The sequence below is a fragment of the Lepeophtheirus salmonis genome, chromosome 13 (genome assembly GCF_016086655.4).
Source record: "Lepeophtheirus salmonis chromosome 13, UVic_Lsal_1.4, whole genome shotgun sequence".
Taxonomy (NCBI): Eukaryota; Metazoa; Arthropoda; class Copepoda; order Siphonostomatoida; family Caligidae; genus Lepeophtheirus; species Lepeophtheirus salmonis.
Genome location: NC_052143.2, coordinates 39,648,141 through 39,674,833, shown reverse-complemented (window position 1 = coordinate 39,674,833; position 26,693 = coordinate 39,648,141). Strand labels below are relative to the sequence as shown.

The 26,693-nt window shown below is 30.9% G+C and overlaps 2 protein-coding genes and 1 long non-coding RNA gene across 4 annotated transcripts in view; 1 reads left to right on the top strand and 2 right to left on the bottom strand.

The window, feature by feature from the left end:
- The window catches only part of LOC121128289 (glycine receptor subunit alpha-4), a 174,890-nt gene extending 159,250 nt beyond the window's left edge, over positions 1-15,640 (top strand). Inside the window, exons 7-9 of the mRNA XM_040723870.2 lie at positions 8,016-8,245; positions 14,011-14,214; positions 14,290-15,640. Of these exons, the coding sequence (XP_040579804.2) occupies positions 8,016-8,245; positions 14,011-14,214; positions 14,290-14,604 (749 nt within the window). The 3' untranslated portion in view covers positions 14,605-15,640. The remainder of the gene's footprint in view (positions 1-8,015; positions 8,246-14,010; positions 14,215-14,289) is intronic.
- Positions 15,467-24,161, bottom strand: LOC121127593 (uncharacterized). Of its 2 annotated transcripts, XM_040723006.2 has the most exons (8): positions 23,805-24,161; positions 22,256-22,832; positions 21,135-21,608; positions 19,251-19,814; positions 18,973-19,192; positions 18,638-18,910; positions 18,272-18,515; positions 15,467-18,173 (listed from the first exon to the last, which is right to left on the bottom strand). In XM_040723006.2, the coding sequence occupies exons 3-8, from the start codon at positions 21,492-21,494 to the stop codon at positions 17,747-17,749; spliced, it is 2,088 nt and encodes a 695-aa protein (XP_040578940.1). In that variant the 5' UTR covers positions 21,495-21,608; positions 22,256-22,832; positions 23,805-24,161; the 3' UTR covers positions 15,467-17,746. The 2 variants fall into 2 exon arrangements, with proteins under 2 accessions (XP_040578940.1, XP_071749313.1); XM_071893212.1 differs by lacking the exons at positions 22,256-22,832; positions 23,805-24,161 and having other exon boundaries at positions 21,135-22,034.
- Positions 24,162-25,001: 840 nt separating this feature from the next.
- LOC139907060 (uncharacterized) lies at positions 25,002-26,200 on the bottom strand. Its single transcript, XR_011783374.1, has 3 exons — positions 25,535-26,200; positions 25,343-25,481; positions 25,002-25,280 (listed from the first exon to the last, which is right to left on the bottom strand). It is a non-coding gene; the product is annotated as an uncharacterized lncRNA (long non-coding RNA).
- Positions 26,201-26,693: the final 493 nt, after the last annotated feature.

The following is a 26,693-nucleotide window of genomic DNA, read 5'->3' as shown; positions in this document are numbered from 1 at the left end:
AACCACCTGAAGTTAGCCTCCAAGAAAAACCCGAATTCCTCCATTTGTATATGCCCAAGAAGATAATCAAGTCTCATCAGTGGTACCCAGGGCTCTACTAAAGGAAGGAGGAAGGTATCTGCGGCCTTTGTTGACAGAACAGCAGAGAAAAGTCGGTTTAGAGTGTACAAAAAAGATCCTGAACCACCTTAAGTGAACCTGTGAACTCATTGTGATATTTTCCGATGAAAAGGCATTTAATGTTGAGCCTTTCTTGAACCGGCAGAATGATCGAGTAGTGGCATTTCAGAATGTAGCAGAGGAGTACTAATATCTCTCTCTACCATCAAATACCCTGCTTCATTGATGATGCTAGGCCTGATTGTATCCATGAATCCTTTGTGGTTCTCTTTATGATACAGGCTGAAGAATGATGAGTACGTCCAAATGTTGGACACAAAGTTCTCCCATAGATCAAATCTATCGTTGGCAATTATACCTGGTTTTTATACCATGGAGTACCTGCTCATACCCCATTACTATTGCCACTAAAATATACTACATAGGGCACCTGGGTTGCAAGGCCTGCAGTAGAGGCCAGATCAGCACCCACGCCCTAAAGACCTCCGTCAAAAAAAACCTGGGTCTCCATGAGCGCCGAGTACATTCAGAAAGTCTACAGCAGCTTCTGCCACCCCCTGGAGCTCACCATCAATTCTGAGGGCTGATAAATTGCCTAAACATGTTGTTTGAGTTTCAATTAATAATTAATATTAAATTTACACGTTTCTTAATTCATCCAGAATCCTGCCATGCACTTCAATAGTATGTGTGTTAAAATGGGTAAATAATAACGGTTGACCTGGTATATTTATATTTATGTGGGTCATATGAATCATTGGGTGTAGGCGTTATATATGAAATAACAAAATGAATTGGGATTTTCTCTTTTTCTCTATTTTTGTTCAATATTATTTTTATTTTGAAGCACCATATATGTACGTCTAGTTTTTTGATCCTCTAATGTTTGTAAATAAAGGACGCAGAAGAGTATTTTTCTACAAAATATTTAGATTTATTAAATATTACAGACAAAGAGAGATCAATCAATAAACAGTTGTAGTTTGTATTAAAAAAACTCTTTTAACCAAAAATGCTCTACTTTGTCATGACTAGTATCATGCAATGTGACCATCCTCAAAAGTAATTACATTATCTACATGATAAAGAAACATGTCATACGTCTTGTAGATGATGTACTCCTTGTAAATCTTGTTCACTTGTTCCCTGATGCTGATGATACTTACTCTTACACGTAAGACATCTTAAAAACCTTGACCTCCCAATCAAAACACTTTACATACTCCAGAGCAGTGGTTCTCAAATGGGGGTATGCGAACACCTTGGGGTACTTGGAAGCACTTCAAGGGGTACTTGAGATTTATTGAAAAATAAATGGCGTTATAACTCAGGGGCATCCGCAGGAGGAGAGATGGAGGGGCTGTATCCCCCCGAATTAAGGACTTTTTTTTACTTTCAAATTTAATGTTTGAATTTTCTTTTTTTTTTTTAATTTAATAGGAATTTAATTTAATTTTGGATTTATTTTCAAAAAAGACAGTTCTATGAAATAACTCCCCATTTTGAGCTCGTAATTAATTTTCTTTTGGCTTATTGACTTCCAACCACGACGAGACAGTCCACCTCAAAACTAAGTAGTTGGCCTTAGCATCAGACACACGTTTCATTAACCTCTTCTGATAATACTATTCTACAGCATTTTTGTGCCGTGTTGAAACCCACACATTAAGCCGTAGAATACGAAAATGACCATTAAATCTTTCAACCTCTACAGGTTTGGTCTTTAAAACCTTTTTAAGAAAATCAAGTTTTTAAGGTATAGCTACGATTCAGTACTATATATCGACATGAAAGAACTATATACGTTCTGTCAAAAAAGTACCGAAAACTGTTAAATAAAATACAAATTTCACATTTAATCATTAAAATTTATTTTTTGGCATTTAAAGTAATCTCCATTGGATGCCATACACATATGCCATCGTTTTTCCCAGTCCTCAAAAAAACTAATTGGCCCTCTTTAGCATGGCCTTTAGCTCCTTCCACGAATTTTGTTTTATGGATTCAATAGAATCAAAACAGGTTCCACGGAGAGGCAATTGAAGTTTGGGGAACAAAAAAAAGTAACACAGAGCTAAATCAAGTGAATATTGTGGCTGATTGATGGTATTTATTGCGTGATTGGCATTGAATCCGATCACAAAATATTAATTAAGGAATTTTCATAAAATAAACTGGTAAGGTTGCGTTGAATACAGATTACAATAATACTCAGGGAAAAAAATTTAACGCTTCATGAATTATTAAGTAATAATATATACTTATATAAAAAATAATTTAGATGTGAGGGTCTTAAAACAAGTTTATAGATGCGCCATATACCAAATAATTGATAAATTGATAGATATAAACGATTTAATTTCTTTCTACAGAATATTAATTGTAATATATAGATTCACGCAACCTAACTAGCTTATTTCATTTAAAGGCCAACCCTGTGGAAGTTGGACGTTTAATAGTCATTTTCGTGTTCTACGGCTTTAATAACAATAATTAATATGGAGTTCAGCCTACAGGAATTCCAGGACCTTCATTTCCTTGTATAGTGAGATCAATTTATAAATGTGTCATTTATGCAGTTTGGAACCTGGTCCACAGTGAGGATCTTCTTGAGAGAAAAAATCATTGATAAGAAAATCAGACATTAGTTGCTTTTTTGCAGGCTAAGCACTCATTTTTTGTACACAAAACTTGAATTAACATTTAATTACAATTTTGTCTCCATTATTTTTAGTTACAAGTTTTTATTATGTAACTAAACGACAGTTTTAGAACAAATAAGCAAGTTTTGTTTTTATAACATGTCTCTAAAAGTCCCAATGCCCCAGAAACAACAAAAAAGGCAATACGCCTTCGATGCCCCCCCCCCCTTCACCTCACATTGGTCAGTTTTGAGAAGGCTGCAAAGATCGTTGACCTCACCATATAGACATACCTACAGCATCAAGAAGTCCATTATAGCCCACACAGCCAAGAAGAACCAAAACTTCAACAGCAACAATATGGTTAGCTTCTGATTCCCTCCATTTGGCCGTCCTGCAGCCCTGGATTTTGAAGTTTGGGGTGTCTTGAAGAAGAATGTATGCCGTATCTCTGCTTCAAATTTGGATTTGCTTCAAGCTGCCATATTGGACACGGCCTTCATCTGCAGTAGCAGCCAATCTGTATGGCGGTGAGTCTAGGTTGTTATTACTGGTGAATGAAAAATGGATTTAAATATATCACAAATTGGTTTTGAAACGTCTCTTTTCCATTCCATATAAATCACATTTTTGTAACTTATTACAAGTCTTGGGCCCTCACTCTAAAAATTTAAAAGGTTAAAAAAAACACTAACTCTTTCAGTTGGTTCCGCCTTTTTTTACACTTGTGATAGTTCAGGGACATCCCAATTATACATTGGAGGGGCTTGATTTTTGGATTTTTTTTGAAAAAAAAATCCAAAAATCAACATTGTTTTGAAAAAAAAATAGAAATTAAATTTTTCTCAAAAAGTAAATATTTTTGGAAAAAAAATTCAAAAATTAAATTTCAAATATTATTACAAAATTATTTTTTTGAAAATAATTTAAAAAATTGACTGCTGTTCACAAAAAACTAAATTTTTTTCCAAAAAATTTCAAAAATTAAATTCCAATATGATTTATTTTTCCAAAAAATTTAAAAATTTAATTTCAATTATTAATTTTTGAAGAAAAAAATTTCAAAAATCCATAGTTACTTATAGAAAATTAAATTTTTTGGAGAACATTTCAAAAATTAAATTTTTTTTTTTTTTAAATTATAGTTTCAAATTTTTTAGTAAAAAGCAAAAATTCCTTAATCCCTCCCTGTGGACACCCTTATAATTTTCGAAGCAAAAAAAACACAGGGGAAAATTCTCTCCAGCACCCTGTACATACTTAAGTATGTCCTAAATACATACTTTGTAACAACTTTAAAATTATTCAATATGTGAAATAAATTATAAGTGCCTATTGATTATTTATTTCATTTTTGTCGATGTTTTCATTCTACATATTATTTATATTTCTTTATGGTAATTTAAGAATATAAAAGTCAAATATGTTGATGGTTTGAGGATTTCATTATTGCATCACCATTTTACATATATTTTTAAAGAGGATTTGACTTGTTATTCATATAATGAAATCTGTTTCCTTTGTATTTTATACACTTCTACATATCAACATCTACATTCTTTCTTCTCAATATAATAATTTATTCAAAAATGCATATTTGATCTAGACACCAACTGTCATCTTATTCATATACCTACCTAATATTATAGTAAGGTACATATACACAATTTAATTATCATATTCGGCGGAGATGTAAATATATTATGTACACAGTGTCCCTTCTATCTATTCTATATTATACTTTTAGGTGTCATATACAGAGGGGGAGGGGTGCTTAAATCCAGAAAATGATAATGTATATTATAATTTATTTCCCAAAAATATTTTTGCAATTAATAAATATTTGGCTCTTGCATGAGTACGATGGGTCCATTATAAGTAGACCAATGACTCAAAACAGCCACCTACAGCTTCAACCTGCCCATTGTACATGTCACAAATCTCGATAAGGAGCTCCATGTCCATCTTGGCCACTACCTCCAGAACGGAAGCCCTCAAGGCGTCAACAGTGTTATGTGCACGTTTATTAAACTATCTTTCAAAGACACACATAGTAGTCCAAGGGACTCATATTCGGCGAGCTAGGATGCCACATTTCCTTATCCCCTTGACTCAAACCATCATGAGTCGTAATATAATGATCCTGAGCCCAGCATGAAGGAATACAATAATGGCTGTACGGTGCAAGAATGTGTGGCTTTTTTTAGAAAGGAAAATAAAAAAAATAAAAAAAAATTTGCCGAGCAATAATTTTTCTAAAATTCCTACATTGTGGGAGGACTAATTCCAGCATTATGAAATTTTGTCAAATGATAGATTATATTTTTTGAAAATAATAAGCCAAAATAATAAAAAATTCATAGTTATAATTGAAAAAAAAAATTATAATTCATTGGGAGTAGAGTAGGTTTGTCTGGCGTTGCCCAGGACATGCAGCTATTAAAATTAATGATGAACTTTTCTGCTTCTTAAAAAACAAAAAATAAAGACGATTAAATTTGAAGAATTATTCTCGTTGCATGTTTTGTAAACTTGTTTTCAAAGGAGCAAAAGTAGGTTTGTCCGGCCTTGCCTGGCACATAAAGAAATAACTCATCTTTCATTTTATCGTCAAAACCCCTTTGTCTTATTTTCTCTTCTTTTTTTTTTCTATAAATCTTATAATCTCTTTGAAAAATGTGTATAAAGATACATACTAATATATAGTGAGAATAATTATGAAAATTTTGTATTTTTTTATTTTATATAAAATAGTCGTTTGTTTCTCATAAAAAATGGTTTTAGAAAAATTATATTTAAAGACCCCCATGACCTTAAAGGAAAAAAAATTGTTACCATAATCATTTCTTGAGCTTTAAAAATCTACATTAAAAATTTCAGCAAAATCCATTCATTACCATCATATATATATATAGAAGATTACAAAAGTTACTATTGCAATTAAATGTTAACATAAATATAGAATTTGTTAATATACCTATAATTTGGAACTCCACATTAACTACATATTTTAATTTTAATACTTTTAATGCATTATATATACTTATAAGTTAATTAGATTACATAAAAAATATTTTTTGGTTCAATAAATACAATATAAATAAATAGTACTAATAAATGCTCTTATTTTTGACAATTATTTATAAATGATAGATTGTTACTCAACATTAAAATTTATATTACATCTTAAGTACCATGAACTGTTTTAAGTGACTCAGATTTCAATATGTCTTATACAAGCTGAGTACTTTGCAAAAAGTGAGCCAACCAGTCCCATCTATGTTCATTATGAAATAAATTAACACTGAGGATTTACTGACAATCGACATCGGAGTCATTCCTGCTCAATTCCTCTGTAGATACGGTGTGGGATTCATTATTGTCTTCCTATCAAATCAGTTGATAGCTTCATAATCGTAACTAAGCTGCTCTTCTCCAAATATCCCTCTAATTGTGACGGTCACTCAGCCAATTTTCGGTTTACTTTTTTTACATATCAAAAAGTGCTTAGAATTAACAGCTCTATGAATATACATTAGAACAAGGGTAGCCAAACTCAGCCTCAGAACATACTATTTTGCGAGCAGTTAAAAAGCTTCAATCAACCGTGATTCAGCCATCCTTATTGAATGATCTCCCAACCTTTCTACAAAAAAAAATAATTAATGACTTGAAATTTTGCACATAATATATAGTTTCTTGACTGTGAAGATGTTCCTTATTTACAAATAAGAATTTCTTCTAATATGGTTACAAGAACAGAGCTGAACACAAAATACAAAACAGTCGTTGATTTTGTTGGGGATACCATTTGGGTTTGACACATATTAAAAGTAAAAAGGGATGCCTTTCATTATCTTCATTGAATGTTTTTATCAAACCTATTCCTGTTGTAGGAACATAATATATAAATAACCCTTCCACATTTATGAATTGTTCAACATTAGAATCGAAGAACATAATATCCATTTTACAATAACACACAGAAAATGTATTTCTTAATGAGTTTTTCTTAGATAGAGATAAGGCTGATATTAGATATTTTATATATGAGTCCACCTTTGTGACAAAACACATGCAATATTATGTAATATTTTTTATGTTATCTTCCGTAAAAAAATATTTTGAAACTTTTTTTTTTAATCAAATCTCCTAATTATGAATGTATCAAAGTCATACGCAAGACTTTGATCAAAGCATGAAATGAAACCACAATTTCTAAAATATCGTTTTCACATAATGTTATCATTCCAAAAGTTATTCATATTAGAGACAAAAACATAAATCTGCAGTGTTACTTACTGTTTTTCATAAGAAGACTTCTACGTAGTTACTCCATAGTTAGATGTTCTCTCCTCGAGAATTAAAGAATACCAATAACAGCTTGAGAAAGAAAATATAATAATATAACGTGATAAGCTAGGCAATACTTTAACTCGTTGCTAAGCGTCATCTAAAGTCACATTTATATATAAAGTGTTTGGTACTCGGTATTGTTGCCTTTAACTATTTTGCCTCAAAACATTTTCCCTTAAACTATTTTGCCTTAGGACAATTTGCATTAAGACAATTTTGCCTCAAGGATATTTCGCCTTGATATATGTTATTAATAGATGTTCCCTTGGATTATTTTAATTAAAATATGTAATGTATATGACTATAAAACGCATTAAATGATTGTTTTATTGGGGAAAAGGATATAATCATGTCTTAAAAATGTCAGTGCATACACCAACAATATCTCACTATGTAATGAATTCGAACCAGAGACAAAATATGTATGTAATTAAATTAATTTAATAAGAAAAACAAAAATAAATAAACACACCAACTATTCGAAACGAAGAATAGGTTATCACTTTTCTGTTGGTAACTATCATTAGACATGATGGATTATTCATACTAGAAAAGACTCATGGATTGACTAAGAAGCATATTATGTGGCAAGAGCATACTTCCATCATTATTCGAAGAGAAAACAAACATTAAATGCATTTTATAGTTATATACATTATATATATTTGTATTTAAAAAATTCAAAGGGAACATTAATTTCTAACAAAAATAAACAATAACGACATTTAAACCTCATTTATTTATTTAAATATTAAGACGAAATATCCTTGTGGCAAAATGTCCTAAAGCGAAATGATTTAAGACAAACTTACCGGGTATCAAAGTACTTACCTTTTAAATAAAGTACAGTTAAATGAGTCATGTGACTGTATAACCATTTCATTATTCGTTTTTCAGGAAATTTTACATGTTTGGAAGTAATTTTCAAGTTCCGTCGACGTCTTGGCTACTACTTATTTCATACATATATTCCAACATGTTTGATCGTCATGATGTCATGGATATCCTTTTGGATAAAACCAGAGGCTGTGCCAGCTCGTGTGACACTTGGAGTGACCAGTCTACTCACATTATCAACACAGCATGCTAATAGTCAAAAGTCCCTACCGCCGGTCTCATATATAAAGGTATGTTATTTTAAAAATATAGTTAATTTATTTGATATAGGGAAAACGGGTATTCAGAGGTTTTTGAGTATGAGGAAAGTTTCATAACGTTGTATTCGAAAAAGCTGTGTTTATGCATATACAGTAGTAGCAGGCAAACTAACTATGTCTTGATACTCTCTTGTACAAGTTGTTCAACTAGGTGCCTTTTCTCAAAAATTATTATATATTTGATAAGGGTAAAGGCAATACTCCTACTCAGAACATCCATACGAGTATATAAAATATCTTAATATAACTCTTTTGAAAACACAGCAAGATAGACTGACACTTAATGCTATAGAAATATAACCTAATATCAGACTATAATATAGTGGTGTCTCTAGCCTCTCTTAGAAGTGGTTGATATAATATATATATATCATATCTTATATATGAAGGTGGTTTAAAAAGTTTCCGACCTAAACATGAAGATGGCAGACCTCGTAAATAAAAGCTAGTTACATCTATCTAATATCTGTAGACAGTTACTCCCCAAAGTTTTAGCCATTTTGGAGGTGTAGTTGTTACGTAATAGTCTTATGAGTGAGCTGATGTTAGTGTTTTTGTGGAAATTGTCAAAATCGAGTATCGCTCAGTTGGTTTAGTTTAATAGCAACAAATCCGATTTTTGGAGCCAGTTAATTATTATTGATGAAACTTGGATACACTTTTAAAATCCCTAAAACAAGAATACGTTCCAAAAAGTAGAGTACAAAGATTTCATCAAATGAAGAGGAAATCCCATTTGTCAGCAAATATTTTGCAGAGAACAAGCCCCCAGTACTATTTAGTATTATACAGACGTTTGAGTGAGTTGATATGAGCGTTTTTGTGAAAATGGATCAAATCGAGTATCAAGCTGTCATTTAATATATATATTTTTTGAAAGTGTAACCTTTAAGTAGATTCAACCAATAGCAGACAAACAAAGGCTTGTTTTGTCAAAGTTTGATGCATTTTAGTCAATCCAACTCGGAGTAATTGAGCCAAAAGCAGAAAAGTGTTTTGTAAACAATTATTTTACAGGAAAATCCGCCGAGTACTATTTGGGCAGGTTACAGAGATGGAAACATTGCTGGGAGAAGTGAACAGAGTTACAAGGAGACTATGTTGAAAATATAAAATTAATAAAAAAAGTATTGTATCTTTACTAGGTCGGAAACTTTTCAGACAACCCTCGTATATGATACGTCTGTTTTTTGGTCTTATCACACATGGAATCCAAAATCGTCAAGACAAATCAGTCTGAAATTTAGCATGTAGACGTAAAAATTAACTAAACATGTTCCTATGATATTTTTTTGACCCTCCGAGCTCATCTACCCTTTAATGTCCTCAAAACATTTGATGTTGTTTTTTTTGTTTTTTAATAGAGCCCACAGTTTTTGTGGTTTTTTATAGGTATCAACCAAACGGTTCAGATATCACTTCATGGTAAAAGTGCATTTTAAAGAATGTGCATAGATTGGTATGCATTACACTAATAGAAATATGGCATATTTCCAAGCATATATCAAAAATATATTGAGTCAAAATGTGCTCTAACAAAGGGTCGACTAGGGAGTTAAAGGGGGAAGAGCCTGTTTTTGATTCAAATAAAATCTCCTTTTCCTTTTTTCTTTCTATATCTCTCTCCCTTTCCTCTTCTCTTCTACCTCTGTATGTTTCTACTTCCCTCTCTCTCTCTCTTCTACCTTCATTCTATGTTTCTATTCCCCGCTATTCAGCCTCTCTGCTAGTATATATATATAATAAACCTATTCATATTATTAAATATATAAGGGTGTTTATAATTTTTTGGGCTTAGTCCCAAATGATGAAAGCTGTCCCGGACTCAATCTGATCAAACACTATGATATTATTTTGAAATTTGTATCTTTTTTAACCAAATAATATATTCTAAGACATTACTACATCCTTAGGAAAATATATTTCATGTCAAGACAATTTATTTTATTTTATTAAATTTCATTTAGAAAGTTTAGTACGTTATAACATATTATTTTAATGGAGTTTTGATGATATTACATGTCAATCCAAGATATTTAAATATTTTTTTAAATAATATATTTTAATAATTATATTTAATATAAATTATTTTAATAATTTATATTTAATATAAATTATTTTTTTATAATCACTCTTCTCCACTCTTTCCCTTTCTTTAATCCTGCGTCCATTTTTTTTTTTTTTTTACTCTGAAACCAATCAACTTAGAGCTTTTTTATATTATAATAAGTTAATATGACAGAGTTTTTATGAAAGTCCAGAATAATTTCTATAAGGTTGTATCTAGTTTTGGTTAGGTATTAAAACCTAAAAGACTCCAGTCTCAACAGTTCTGTCCTAATCAAATTTGTCAGGCCCATAACCGCTCCTATTTTGTCTGTTGTAGAAACTACTACAACTCAAATGACATAGTTACTACTAATTACGTCATTTGAGTCACTAAAGTTACATTATAATTTGTAACTTCTTTCAAGGAGCTAAGATACCTGTAGTAGATGTGTGACAAGAACGTAGTATAATACGTTGTAGCTATCTTTCATTATTTTCTTAGTCCCTAACTATATTCTTCAATCCTAGCTATGGTAAAAAAGATTGGACTGATAAAAAAACTGAAAGGGGGAGGAAAAAAGGCAATCCGTCCTAGGATTAATGTAGTCACCTTGAAGAATGTTTTGGTGGAGAGCAGCTATCCCCACCAAAACATTATACAAATTGTCAAGGTGATCCCATTAAAAGATTAGCTGCAAGCCTTTATGGGATGAGGAAAATTAACACTCCGAGTCCAAGGAGGACTTATACTTATAGGTAACTCCACAAGAAATCCTCTGTGTAACTCTTCGTCTTTCACGCACTAGTGAATACTTTATGCGTATTAGTTCTCTCTCCGAGAATAATAACGATAACAACTTTGTAAAGTAATCAATCTTGTTCAGATTGTAATTACAAAAAGAGTGCGAACTTTCATTGTCATATTTTTTTAATCTAAAGGTAAAACCGTCTTGTCTCCTCTTTCCTCCTTTTTGTATCGATTCTTAATATGGGGCTTAAAATCAATCACGTCCCTATTATCGTCATTGAAAAAAAATTCTTATTTGATTTTAAATATTTAAAAAAACTCTCTTTATGATACCATTAACACAAATGTTAAATTAAAACCTCAGTTTTTTAAATATTTTTGAGCGTGAATCCCGAAAAACACTCACACAGAAACATTTGCATTTAATATGTAATTAACTTTTTTTTTAAATTAAAAGTTCCCTTAAACGAATAAAATGGCAAAAATACTCAAAAAATTTAAAGAAAAATTAGAACTAATACGAAAAAGTAAACGCATACTCGGGATCAACTCATCAAACAATAAATTTATATATATATAAAAACAAAATTTTTTTTATTAAATACTCAACTCAAACTTGACAGGAGAACCCATTTATTGCAAGAGATATAATCCCTTTTAACCATCATCATTTTATTATTTATTGTCCAAAGAATAACCCCTTGTATAGAATCCCTGACTTGATCCCACTGACCGTTCATAAAATAAAACTCCTGCATTTTATGTGTTCTATATCAGGGATCTCCAATCATTGGGTTGCGACCCAGTACTGGCTCAGGAAGAACGTTTAAATTTTTGTTTATTTTATTTATTATGAGGTTGTAAGATGTTTCATTTTTTTAAAATTACTTTTGTGCAGAATAACTAAAAGACCAATGAATACGTCTGCGTCTATTTCATAAAATGAGATTTGCATTTTAGGGCAATTTTATTGCATTAAAAACTGTTGATATAAGTAAAGAAGGGACTTGTGTAAAGAAAAACTAAGTTTATCATCTAAAAAAGGAAAAACGGTCGATCCGTGTGCTCTTTCTTCTTCTTTCTAATTATTTAATAGGCCGTGGGTGTGTTAACATCTCCCTCTTAAAAAAGAATTCTCCCCTATCATTGTTGTAAATTGATTCAAAGTTCATAATAAGAAAAAAAGATATGTATTTAAATACAATTTCAATAGTTTCCCTACATAAATACCAATTTAAGTGTAGAATCTATATTTCTCAATCAAAATAATGAGTTTAAAATGAAGCTACAATAAGATAATTAAAGCAGAGAGTACTGAATTGAGTCTTGAATATCGGATTCTGGATTGAGATGCATAATCTCAAGTTGTTTTAATGATTACACTTGTCAACAAAATTTTAACTTTTTTTTCTCTCTTGAATTGAGATGGTGTATTTCTGATTCCTTTTACATCGAGAAACATACAAATTACCTATGTAACTCAAAATTATATTCTTTTGTGACTTACTGGGTGGTCCATAGAAATCTAAATCCGTACTAATTCAGTAATTAACGCAGGTGTAGTGATTGAAATTAATTCATATCTTCAACATATTAAAACATAAATAATAAGTTACAAAATAAAAACAAACCTGAGCTCTCTAGCTTACATACAAGTCTAGAAAATGACAATTGAACGTTATCGGCAAATTTTCATCCGCGCTCTCCAAGCAGTTGGGCGTCTCCAGGACCACCATCTACGCCTCCAGCAAGTCGAAACGTGAGAGAGGAAGAAGAGCTCTCTCTAAAAGGCCAAACTGGACCCAGACGAGTTGAAGAAAACAGAGTAAGCCAATCCCCTCAGGTCTTTGAGACCCATGCAAGAGATATCAAGATTTTACACCAGACTGTCCAGAGAGTTATCAAAGAGTGGGTGAAAGAGCCTTGTGAGGGTGAGAGTCCACATTTGACACAAGGAATTAAAAAAAACACTCTCCTCAGTTGGAAGACTCTTTTGAGTTCTGTCGAACTCTTTTTAACTCTTTTGGACCCTCCTACAGCCCTGATACCAACTCCCTCGACTATACTTTTTGGGTACATGTTGAGGGGAAGGCTGCATTATCCTTCAACTCAACACAAAGGCCCTCAGAGCCACTGTCAACCAGCACTGGGACTTCATGACAGAGAACTAAATATGCAGCGGGTGTCAGGCCTTTGGATACCGCCTGAAAGCCATTATTACCACTAAGAGTGGCTATATTAATGATTCAGAGAGCTCAGATACACATCTATTTATAGTATTAATTTTGTTAAAATTCTATTGTTAATGAATAAATTATATGTTGTTGAAGTTTAAAATTCAAAGTGTTCAGATTTTAATGGACCACTCAGTACAGATTGTTTTTGAAGAATATTTTTCCCAACAAGAACAGAATTTAGGATTATTTTTCCTTTTTTCAAAAGAAGAAGGTTGAACAAACAATTTTTCTTAATCGTTCTCGATCAAAACTCGAATTATTCAAGTATGGAAAATAATTAACAATACTTTATTTATCCAGAATCTATTTGTAATTACGATAGTAACGTACATGTAATAATAATAAAATTAATATTAAACCTGTTGCAGGATTTTTTGTAGTTTTACTTTATGAACATTTTTTCTTGTACTGTTTTATTTAAGGCTTAGAGAAACACTGGTAGGAGGACAAGAAAAAAATTATAGAATGCCCATAATCAAACTTTTACGTTATTATTATTAATATGTTTTTATTGGGTTAATTAGAATTTAAAAAATGGACCAATTAATCGGTTCTTTTATCAGGAAAAAAATCGGTATTGGACAAAAAAAATCCAATCAGTGGAACCCTAGTTTAGATTGTATAATTTTACTCTATATTTTTTCTTTGGAAAATCCATAAAAAAACGCCATGTTCATTATATATTATTTTTTGTCTTTCAGGCTATCGACATGTTCATGTCATCCTGTACCGTTTTCGTGTTTTTAAGCTTAATAGAATATGCTTTCGTTAATGTAATGATGGGGGACATCAGTGAGGTTGAAAGAAAGGATAAAACAGCACATCTTCGGAATATAATCGTGACGGCAAACTCAAATATTACATATAATATACCCAAATTAAATCAAAGAATGAACTCAAATAAGGTGGAATTTCATAAGATATATTTCCAAAACCTAACCCTATAATATGTACTTATATATTGAATATATTTATCTTAGGTTGATGATGTGAATTACATAGACGCATGTCCAAAGCACAGTGGAGACAAGTTAGATGATGACATTGGGGATAATAACGAGGGCACAAATAACAATTTAAATGCACGAAGAGGTTTAAATCGAATATTCAACTCTCGACCCAATACACAGAAAAGAGATCCAAAGGAAATAATGAAGAAACGACGTGAAAGAGCAATTTGCATCGATCGAGTCTCAAGAGTCATATTTCCCTCAACATTCATTCTTCTCAACATTGTTTATTGGTTGATTTTTAGTGAAATCTTGGACACTCTTAAGGAAAAAGAAATTATTTAATCTCCACATACCGTCTTATAAGTTATAACCATATTTAAACAAACGAATGAATGTATTTTCTTTTAAAAATGATATTCTTAGCCCTAAATATAGTTACACATTTGATATATTATACCAACGCACCAAATAAATGCAATTACATATATTTAAGCAGGGGCGTTCGCAGGATTATATTTGGGGAGCTTTTTTTTTGGAATTTTTTAGGAAAAAAAAATCCCAAAATTATATTTATTTAAAAAAAATTAATTTTTTTAGAAATAACTTTCAAATATCCATTGCTATTCTCAAAAAATTTCAAAAATTAAATTTCAAATATTACATTTTCTGAAAAAAAATTCAAATATTGAATTTTCTTGAAAAAAAATTCAAAAGACCCTAGCTATTCTTAAAAAACTAAATTTTTTGGCTACAAATTTCAAAAATTAAATTTCAAATATTATTTCAAAAATCCACAACTATTTACAAAAAATTATTTTTATTCTCAAAAAATTTTAAAAATCTATAGCTATTATCAAAAAGTTAAATTTTTTGAAAAAAAAAATTCAAAAATTCACAGCTATTCACAAGAATATTTTTTCTTTTTTTTAAATTTAAAAAATCCATATCGATGCTCAAAAAATTTATTATTTTGGAAAAAAATTAAATTTTTTGAAGAAAAATTTCAAGAATCCTTAGATATTGACAGAAAAATATTTTTTTTTGATTTTTTTCTTTTGAAAAAATATGTTAAATTTTCTAGTTAAGAGCAAAAAATCCTTACTTTGGGAGAAGGCTACATCCCCTTTCAGCCCAACCCCTGGGGACACCCCTGTCAAACTTTAACCCTATCTATTTGTTCGTCTTATGTAAATAATAAAATGAATTTGTAACTCTTTATTTTTGTTTATTCATCATTTAATTTCATTTCTCTTTAATTAATTACCCTTTACATGTTGCATTATTATTAACTTATTTTATAACACATAATAAATAATATTGCAGAAAACGAATAAGTTATAGTTTCATGTGTACATAGAAATACAGTGTTTTAACAAAATATGATTTCCTTTTGATTATTAATATATTATAATTATTGTTAACTTTTTATTCGATATAGTATTTTGCCATCAGAAATACAATGAGAAGTTAAGGGCATAATGAATGTAACCAGCTTCATAATTATCGATAACAGTATTCGTAATAAAATATTTTGTTGGTGTAATGCTAAATTGTGTCAAATCTCATTTTGAAAAAGTTGAGATATGAGCAGTATAAGTATGTTTCATAACTTTAAATATCAAATGAGCTCTGGTTCTCAAGTAGTTGAAACTTATAAATCTAAATAGAAGTTGGGATGATAATCAATGTCTTTTTAGGCATAATTGTGATATTTCTATATTTTAGTTATCTTTTTAGAGAGCTTAATTAAAGATAGATATATTAGGGCGAATTCTGTGTTTATTTAAGTATTTAAAGCAAGTCATTTAAAGCTAGTTTTTGATATAAAAAGATGCTACTTTATCGTTAATTATGTTTATTTTAGACCATCATATTTTTTCACAGCATTGTCTTAAATATCCGTCAAGCCTTGGGACGCATTCTTACATACAATAGCTTATGTCAAGTTATGTAACACAAAATATAGGTTTATAGTATGATTTTCTAACAGAGTTTAGGGGGCTGGAAAGGCCTAGATGAGATCAACACATATAGCCACTACGTGACTCCAGTTTATCAGTAATACTCAGCCCTCTGAAGTCACGTCGGCAGTTGGCAAATGACGACAAAATTGCCGACCATATGTTGATAAACATCGGCATTTAATACTGGGGGTATATCAAACCAAGAAACTATTAAATTGTTGCTGTTATTAGTAGGCTGTTATGTTGTACATAGAAAATAGATCTAGGCCACGACTTTCACTGCGTTTATTTATAACCGCAGTAAATGCGTGCAATTCAACTATCTTTTAATTAAGGGTAGCCTATAGCTTATGATCTAACGAAGCCAGTGCAGTAGTAGCATGGGCAACGGATAGATAAAATAATGTTTTATTGTAATTGTATAGACAAATAACACAGCTAAACCTATGGTCGACAAATGCCGAGGTAAACACAGAAACTGTCGGCAAATAGTGCCGAAATTATTAGTTATAATAATAAAATTGGTTGATTGAAGAATTATAATTTAAGTTTTTTTTAAACTTTCCATAGATTTAGCACCTTTTGAAATTCAAAAAGTGAATTGGACTTGAAATATGGGAAAATATCAAATGAATTACAATAGCTACGGTCCTATCTCACTTTTGAAACAAAAAAATATCATTTAGCAGAATTGGGCTTTAAGCCAGCAATATTATATACAATGGTAAGAAAAAGTTTGGAAAAATAGAATTTCGCTTATTTTTCTATTACTTTATCATCAGGTAACGCAGTAATTAGGCAATTGAAACGAAAAAAGTTAAGGTCCAATATGGGTATAAACATTTATTTTTAAAAAATCAAAGTATTTTTGTTCAAATTTTAGCTTCATCCAAAATCCTCCCTTTGCTGCTAATACAGACTTTTGGCATTCTTGCTAGTAGTTTTTCAAGATAAGCAGGTGTGATATCATTCCACGCATTCTTCAAAATGTTTTAAAAAATGAGACCATAACATAAATACGCATCAAAACGATTAAAAAAAGAAGTTATGTAATAAAGTGAGTAATGACTTCTCTTTATTCATAAGAAAACATTATTTACTTAATCTAGATTAACATTTTATACATTAATCATACTATGTTAACTATTCTTTTTTTTTTAATATATAAATGGAAGTAGGTAACTATAATATGACATAATGAATAAATAAGTTTTAAGATTAACTTAAATGTCTAAATTGAATTGTAATAAATTCATTCCAAATTTGAAGTTTTATCTAAATTTGAATAAGTAGTAGAACAATGTTAATTACCAACTTTTTAAAAGTATTCTCGATCGTAATGTTCTTCCTTCATTGGAGCTCCCAATCCATCTAATAAATCCATTTTACTGATATTTCCGTCATTTCTTTAACAAGAAATTATCTCACGATTTGTACAGATACTTACAAAGATGCCAAAGTGGCCTCAGGTTAGCAAGTTTGATAGTTGTTTTTTTTATCAATCTTAGAGCATTTTTCCCTCAAATAATTGCTTTACTTGGTTCAAAGTAATGAGATGATATATCGTGGCCTAGTTTTAAAGTTAAAATACTCGAAAATGATCCTTTTGTGGTTTGATTTGGTTCTAAAGTCGTCGTCTTGTTTTTCCTTACCATGGAAAAAATCCGTTCTTCTTCAATATTAGAAAAAGGGATGACGAGAGCTAACATAGCAACTTTAGGAAGCAATGAAAACCTCTGTGTTCGATCTGGTTTCTTCATGGTTGATATATACTGCCAAAGAAAGTCCATTCTATGATAAGATTTATCATTTCCATCCATCAAAATAGTCGCTTTGGCCCATGTTTCTTTGGGTATATCATGATCGTTGAGTAACTGGAAGTCCACGAATTCTTCGGACAAAGAATCCATTTCCTCAGGGGAGTTCCAGCCCAAAAAGTTTATAAACCTAATTAGGGGAAAAGTAAAAAATATGGAAATGGTAATTATTGTTAAAGGAATAAGTAGGACATGGGGTCTTGGCAATATATGTTATAATAAACTTACCTCTTGGCAAAATATTCGACTTGCGAAGTGGTAGCACTCTCTCTACTATGGAAATCAAGAAACCTGGCATTCTGCAAGAGTTCATCGTTTAATGCTAGGTTGCTTATCGCATATTCCATAGCTTGAACGTAGAATGCTCTCACACTTTTAAAGAAAATATTACGATGATGTTCACCAATGTCTCCCTCATCAAATAATAGACACATATGTGTTTTGGTTGTCATTCCCACAAACAGGTCAATATCTACTCGTAATATTAGAAATACAATTTAGTTAGTACGGTAAACGGGGTTGAATACAGAACATAAGCGTCAAATTTTAAATCATGAACATCTTGAAGAAATTTCTCTAACACGAACACATTACCTGTATGTTGAAGGTCTAATTCCTTGAAATGAAGAGTCGTATAATCTCCATTTGCTGCCTTAATAGTTTGTACTTTTAAAAACTTACTTGCAAGTTTCTGCAAGAATGAATTTATTTCCTCATTAATAATTGGAAGGACAGGATCTCGACGTTGAAAAAAAATGTTAAAATTAACAAATGTTCGAAGGGATGTTTGATAGAATAATAGATAAACTTCAGTCATGGGATCCTGAAATCGGGAATAGAGTCTTCTAAACCTTATACTCTTTTCGTCTGTAATATTAAATACAAAATTCGATATATAATGTCAACAATGGTATACTTGTAGTTTGTACCATTAGCTAAGAAATAACTTTTCAGGGCAGAAAATTGTGCAAGCACTCTACCAACGGCATACTCAAGACTTAGCCATCGTTTCTTCACATCCTTGATACATTTTTCGAATTCTAAGTCACAAAAGGAAAGGAATTCCACGGAATCAGGTTTTTGATTCGTAATTTTGTCGAACCAGTAAAATAGATCAATGACTAAATCATCAACGCTGAATTTTGAAATCTGCAAATATTAGAAACTGATATATTTTGAGAAATGTTAATTAAAACATAAATATTACCTCCTCGAACGCATCAGCAGCTTTCTCGGCAATATTATGCACAAGATGGGACGAACATCTTATAACATAGGTTGCTGGATTTTTGCTATGAACATGACTCATTGTGGCATCCCTACACCCTCTATTAATTGAATGATTGTCCATCCCTAAACCCACACAATTTGTCCATGGAATATTGTTATCTGTCATTGCTTCATCCATTTTAGCAAAAATCCCTTTGTCATCCAAGCCAGAAGACATATCCACGAATTGAGTGCACACACTTCCACGATTAACATCAAAAAGTCGAAATGTGAAATGACTCATTTTGTCTACATTACTAGATCCATCAATAGCAAGAGAGAATGGACTACTTCTTAAACGCTGAAGCAAGTTATGCAGAAGGGATGGAACAATGTACTCAGTGATTGTTTGAGTCGGATTGGTTCTCCTTGATGATAAACTCTTTGCTATCTGACTGTCTGGAAATATATCTTGAAATATTGGAGTGATTTCATCTGCAAATGCTAACGGAATGTCGTGTTGAACAAGGATTGTTGCAATTTTCATTTCGGCACGTTTAACCTGATGTTTAAAACAAAAAGATTAACAAATTATGCACCTATTTAACATTAATATTGGAGTATTCTAGCAGAAACACTAAAATGAATATAGAAATATATCTTTTTTGGAGTAGACAAATTTTGACATGAGTGCAAAAGAATGGTCTAATATTTATAAAGTAATTGTTTTAAATAAAGACTTTAGTAGCTCATAATACCTTAACTATTTCAAAAAAAAAAAACCTTAAAAATTTTTACAATTATCATTCCTAGAATATGTATTATACATTTATAACTTAATTCAATTTTTATAATGAAACACATATTGTGTGGAATATACACTTCAACACTGAAGATGAAGTTAATTATTTTTGAACCCATGTTACTTTGATAGGAAATTGATTTACTCTCACTCATTAACAGAAATTGGCTTGGTCGAGGCTTGAGTACCAAATTGTCATAACTCAAAAATTACTGTTATCCTAGAAGTCTAATATTTAATGTTAATATTTAAAAAAAGAGAAATTCAGACTTTTCAAATGAATTTCTTGGATCTATTGGACTGTAAAAAAATGGATAGTACCATTACTCAAAATGAAAGAATGGAGTTTCCCAGCATAGTTCTGTAAAGTAAATATTTGAGATACGACAATTTGTGACTCATTCTGCGGCCTTTTGTGTAATATCGTATATAGTACATAATATGTGTTTCCATATAAAAATTGGGTTATATTCATGGGTATGTTATCAATATAGAGGGCACTTCAAATATGTTGTCCTCTGGAAGAGAAGTTTATTCTTTTAAAATTTCAAGATTGAAATAATATGAGGATTTAAATTTATATAATTTGTACAGTATTATATATTTTTTAATTTTCTCACATACATTACTGAAATGTTTCAAGTATCATCGGACAAAATATCATGAAGCTTACATGAACCATCTATGTGATATTGTATGTTGAAAAATCATACTATAGAATTAAAGAAGCAAAGAAAATGAAAAAGTAATTTTTGTTAATAAAAAATTAAATTACTCCGTTGCTGTCGAATAAATATAACAAATATTGACATCACTAAAATCAAAAGAAACGGCTACAAAAAATAACGTTTGTTATGGCCTTTAAATCTTTTTTTTTTTTTTTTAATCAGTTCACATGCCTATATATTCAATATTATTGAAATGATAATTCTTCAACGATTAAACCTTCTATTTGTGACAAATGTGTAGGATATGAGCTATTAAATTTTTAATTTACTACAATCATTTTGCACAAAACGAAGGCGTTTATTTATTCATTTAAGTGTTTCAGTTCCCTGCCTCTAGTATAATGAGTCTCACTTTTTCAGTGAGTGGATTTGATAAGGTTGGTAAGGAAAAAGTGCTTTGTATTTGAACATTCTTGGAATGCCTCATTGTACAAAGATGTCGCTCAACATCAGAGAGACCCATATGACTACAACTAATATTACGCTTGCAAACGATACAATGGAAACTATGTTTATCATTGTCCACTTCCGAGATCAAGGGATATTTATTCTTCCATTCCAGATTAAACTTGGATTTATATCGTGCAGCGCCACTGTTCTTTTTCCCACTTGACATCAATTTCTGACGTTTTGGCGGAATATTCGGAGTTTCCTCAGATTTAATCTCAATGTCACTCCCATAGGACTCAAGCTCCACTTTCACAATTGACATTTTTATGATCCCTTTGGAGAATCCAGGATCCAACAAGGGATACTCTAACTTAAACTAAGCAAAGGTCCAAATATACAGTCAAGGATATATGTCATACTAATTTCCATCGCGCAGCTAAAGAAGAAAAAATGATTTGTTTTTATTTGTCAGCTGTCTCTTTTTTCTTTTCCTTCATAATTTAATAGTGATCTGCTGAATTACAAAAATAAAGTATCACTTTCATTTACTTAAGAGCACCCACGAAGACAAAAATTGGACAATTATTGGTACATTAAAGTGTTAAAATATTAGTTTTAGTAAGAAATTATGAACTGATGCACTGTAATTTGTATTGGATTGGTCTAAAAAACTGCAGTCCTGTCCTAATAAAATGTGTTAGTCCTAAGACCGGTCGTTTATGGTAACTAAAACAGCTTAAATGACGTAGTTACTAACTACGTCATCAGGATCGGTGAATGGTAAAAATAGATCGAACCAATAAGAAGACTGATTAGGAAATGAGACCGATCCAACACTAATCTTGCGTCAACAAACGACGTCATATGTATAGAATCAAAACAATGATTATATTTTACGGCCATCAGTCATCATATTTCAATCATGACAAATCACTTTTTACCTGCAAATAAGGTAAATAAAATGACTTCCGCGAAAAAATATTTACTCAATAATATATTTTTTTTTTCTTTCATTGAGATATTAAATATGTTATCGGCATTGAAGTGAGATAAATGATAAACACCTATAACATTTACTCTCACAATTTAATTTATAGATATGAGATTGTCTTTATTTTGAAGTAGATACTTGAGATTGTATATATGCTTTGCAGGGGTATGCCATCATTGAGCTTTGCAATCATATTCTTGCCCTTTACATTGAATGTTAAATTTTCTAGGGCGTTGCAAGAAAGCTGTAACGTTAATGGCTTCTGTGACTGAGGTGATTATACCATTTGAATTCAGGTAGTGGGACACTGAGCTGTTTTTTAATTGGACATGTCTGTAGAAGATTTGGAAGGAGAGGTCTTCTTCAACTTCCAAGCTGGCTCCAATGTCTAGCCCTTTTTCATCTAAGTGAATTATTTTGACAATTGCGACCTTTGGAGATTTCAGCAATGAGAATCCTGAGGGCAATGACTCTAAAGAGAGCTTCTCATAAAGCTCTTGGGCTGAATGGACCCTCTCTTCGATGAACATTTCATTATCCAGAGCTTCTTCGCTCTCACTCTCAATCTGTAACTTTTGGGATCTCGTTAATGATCGTTTTGGTTTTGAAGGTGTTTGTGGATTTGTCAGTTCCAAAAACTGGGAGGGAATGGCGTCATCTTTTAATCGCCTGTGGATTTATAAAAAATTATTAATAGACTTGTCAGATAAATATATTATAATAATTAATTGATAAAAACGAAATTCTCACAAAATTAATTAAAGAGACCATCTTTCTACTAAAAGTCAATCTAATTAAAAAGTATTTTAAAAAATATATCTTTCGCAGTTTCAATTTGAGTGTGTAACGTCAAATGTTAAAACAGTCTTCCCTAGACAGGGCAGGTCAAAAACATAATATATGTAATAAGTTTTTTAATTAAAATATGATAATATTATTAAACAATGCACCCATGTCGTAATAGCCCCTCTGATTAATAAAAATTATTAATATTTGTAAATTTTAAAACTTTAAGTTTCATTATATTTTGTAAATAATAGATGATTTTGAAGAGACAATCTCGGCTTTTATTGATTTTTTTCTGGTGTTCAAGTTAGAATAACGGAGAAAGGACGTATTTAGTCTCTATTACCAAGATTATTATATTTCATCGCATAAAGGAGAGACTGTAGATTCACTGGTCGTAAATATCGCCTTTCGTACCAACCTTGATAGTGTTGATAAACCCTTAAGATATGGCTTAAAAGAAAACCAAAATTCCATTCATATCAATTTAAAAAAATTGACAGCATTATTGCTTAAAAAACAAAAAACAGTTTCCTAGCTCAAAAATACATTTTCCTATAGAAAAAGTTATGAGTCTACAGCCATTACGGTTTAATATTTACCACGTTCAGTCTTGATTTCATGATTCTTCCTAGTCTGTCATTCGAAAAAAAACAACGAGTTTACTATATTTGATCTCTTTAGAAATTAATACCAAAAAACTACTTTAAGTCATGGACCCCTAACAATCACACAAGGTATACATTAGAAATACAACTTGTATTATTAAAATGACGTGATAAAACACTCTCAATACTTAAGTATCAACATTATTCATGAATCAATTCATATGTAGAGTTGCAATGTATTGTTTACCTTAGCTGGAGGGATTTCCCTTTATCACGAGATTTATCAACTGATGCGATAATGAAGTCAGTTTCTGTGAAATGTAGACTACACAATCTTGAATTTATTGAAGGTGTCCAGTTTGATGTATCCTTTGATATTGCATTTACCCATACAGCCAACATTTTAGGATCTTTGATTGGAAATCTGTGGAAACTCACATTAGGGTCCTTTGCAATGCTTGAATATCCCTGCTTACAGCAAGGAGCAGAACACTTGTACACCATTATATAATTAAATGTCTATACCTAAAAAATAATTTCATTCTCTTACAATACATTAACAGAAAATTATCCGGAGCTTAAACCACTTCACCTTATGTCTTCTATCAGTAACACTAATACACACTGGGAAATGGCCTCTAAGCCTCTGTTTGTAAAAGAAAAGGAAGGAAAAAAAGAGGGGGGAAAAGAGCGCGCTTGATCCTTATTCGCTATGTAATAAATACAATACCTATAGTTCATAATATTGTAGAGAAAAACGCGTGCAAGTAGGAGGGGGAAAAAGACATATGGTATCATTGTTTAAAATACTGATGTGATTATCATCTGCCTGCTTTATTATGATTTTTGAGGGTATAACGAATGTATTTATTAGCAAAATGTTTAATGAAGATATACTACGTATAATTGACTTCGACGTTTTTTATCCGTTACAGTAGATTTGAAAACGTCACACTCCATGAAATTGTAATTCATTATGAACCTTATTCTCAGAATAATAGCTAATGAAACGACAAAGTAGAGTATTTGAAGCTCAAAGTTTAAAAACGAAGGCTTTAATTAAATATAATCTACATACTAAAAAATAAACCATTACACATTAAAGTTAAATATACAAAATTAAACAATTAAAATCATATAACTATTAATAATAATAAATTATAAATACAGAATATTGAAATAATAGATTGATCCAGATAATTTTTTCTTGTTCTAACATCGGAATTCAGTTAAACATGTCATAACTTTAGGTTGCAATACACAAGCGAGACGTGGAGTTTAATCAAAAAGATAATCACCCCTCTTCTTCATGTGGAAGTTGCTATATACAATTGTGCACAGGATAGATATATCTCTACCGATGAGATCTAACTACTTATTAATAATAAAGTAAATGTCAAAATCATAAAATTAGACAATAAATATATTAATAAAAAAATGTTAGAAATAAATTCAGAATATCAAAGATTTAGAGCAAAAGCTAATTATGTAGTAATGTCCGGCAATATTACTCCCTATTAAGAGCATCAAAAAAGATTTCCCCCGTTATTTAGGTATGCTTATATAACAACATACTATTATCATGAAGGATATACACAATTGTTAATTATAATGCAACACCCAATGTAACTACCCTCGTTGTTGTGCCCATTTAAACAGTTGTTTTTGCCTTTTATGAGTTTTCTGAACACCATTTCTTGGAGCCCATCAACCATAGCTAAGCCTTAAGTGATAAAAAAGTAATATTTATTGACTATGTAATATTGGAAAACCTAATTATCATACCCAAGTCTTAAAGCGAAGTAAGTAGTCTCAGACAAACTAGTTGCAAACCATCCAAAGCTACTACCCCGTTGTTGTGACCATTTAAGCAGTTGTTTTTGTCCTTTACTGAGTTGTGTATCATAATTCTTGATATGTTTAGCTAAAATAGAATCATATTTTAACGTTAGATTTAAAAAAAAATTGCATACTTACTGTGAGATAGTACAAAATTCAGAGTTCCATTTCGATATTAGTAAATATTTTATACTTTTTACTGATAACTTGATCGTCATTTGGTGTGGATGACTCAAAACATTTTTATATGTATTTCTATAAATGACATCAGTACCAACATCCTCTATTAATTTAATGATGGTTCCTTGGGAAGGGATATGTTTACCCTTGTATTTCTCCATAAATTTTTTGAACGTAGATAATTATCAATGGATAAGGTACATGCAATAAGCATCGTTGTGAGATCAAAGTTAAAGTCTGACTTGATGTATTCATCGTTAAATTGATTTTATAGATGAATATCCATACTCTAGTTATGAGATGAGGATAATGAGTGGCGTGTAATTCTAGACAGGGGACTAAAGGCACATTTATATCGACAAATCCAACAAACCATCTGTTTCTCATCCGGTAAGTATTTTCCAAATTCCTAGGCCTCCATTTTCAGAAATCCATACAGAAGGCGACGTTATTTTAGGCATTTTATTCAGTTCTCTATCGACTATCCCCATCTAATATTATTATATTAATATTGAATAATAAAGGCGGGAATGATAACGTTCTTGCTTAATAGAAGAAGATGTATGTTATTTAATCAATGATGCCATAAGTATTTCTTCTCTTCTCCTCGCACGTTTTTGTATTCTTACCAAAATTATCACCCTTAACAATACCTCAACATGGAGACTCAAACGCGCCAGCGACATGAGGGGTAAGGAGAGAAATAAATAATGTAGTTAGTGTTGCAAGAAATGTTGAAGTAGAGTTGAGATTAAGTAAGGAAAGAAAATCAAAGTTTCGTACAAGAACATTGGTCAGTTCTATCAGTATTAATCACTATTTAATATCAGTTAGAATAGGTTTGGCCTGGACATTAAGAAATTGAAATTAAATAAAAATTATTTTTCTTTGTATAAAACAAAAAATAAAGACCGTAACATTTTAAAAAGGAAGAATTGTCAGTTTTTTTATTTTTTGTTTTATAAAAAATAGTTGTTTGTTAGCCCAAATTTTTTTTTTACAAAAATACTAATTCAAGGCCACCATGGCCTTGAAGCCAAAAAAAAATCACACCACAACCATCTCTCGAGCCTTAAAAGCGTACATTAAAAAATCAACAAAATTCATAATTTGATTT

Coding starts and splice junctions, on each gene's coding strand:
- LOC121127593 (XM_040723006.2), bottom strand. CDS start 21,494: ATGTCAATTGTGAAAGTGGAGCTTGAGTCCTATGGGAGTGACATTGAG. Junction 19,193..19,250: donor CTGCTGATGCGTTCGAGGAG/GTAATATTTATG, acceptor TAATATTTGCAG/ATTTCAAAATTCAGCGTTGA. Junction 18,516..18,637: donor ATTAGACCTTCAACATACAG/GTAATGTGTTCG, acceptor TATTACGAGTAG/ATATTGACCTGTTTGTGGGA.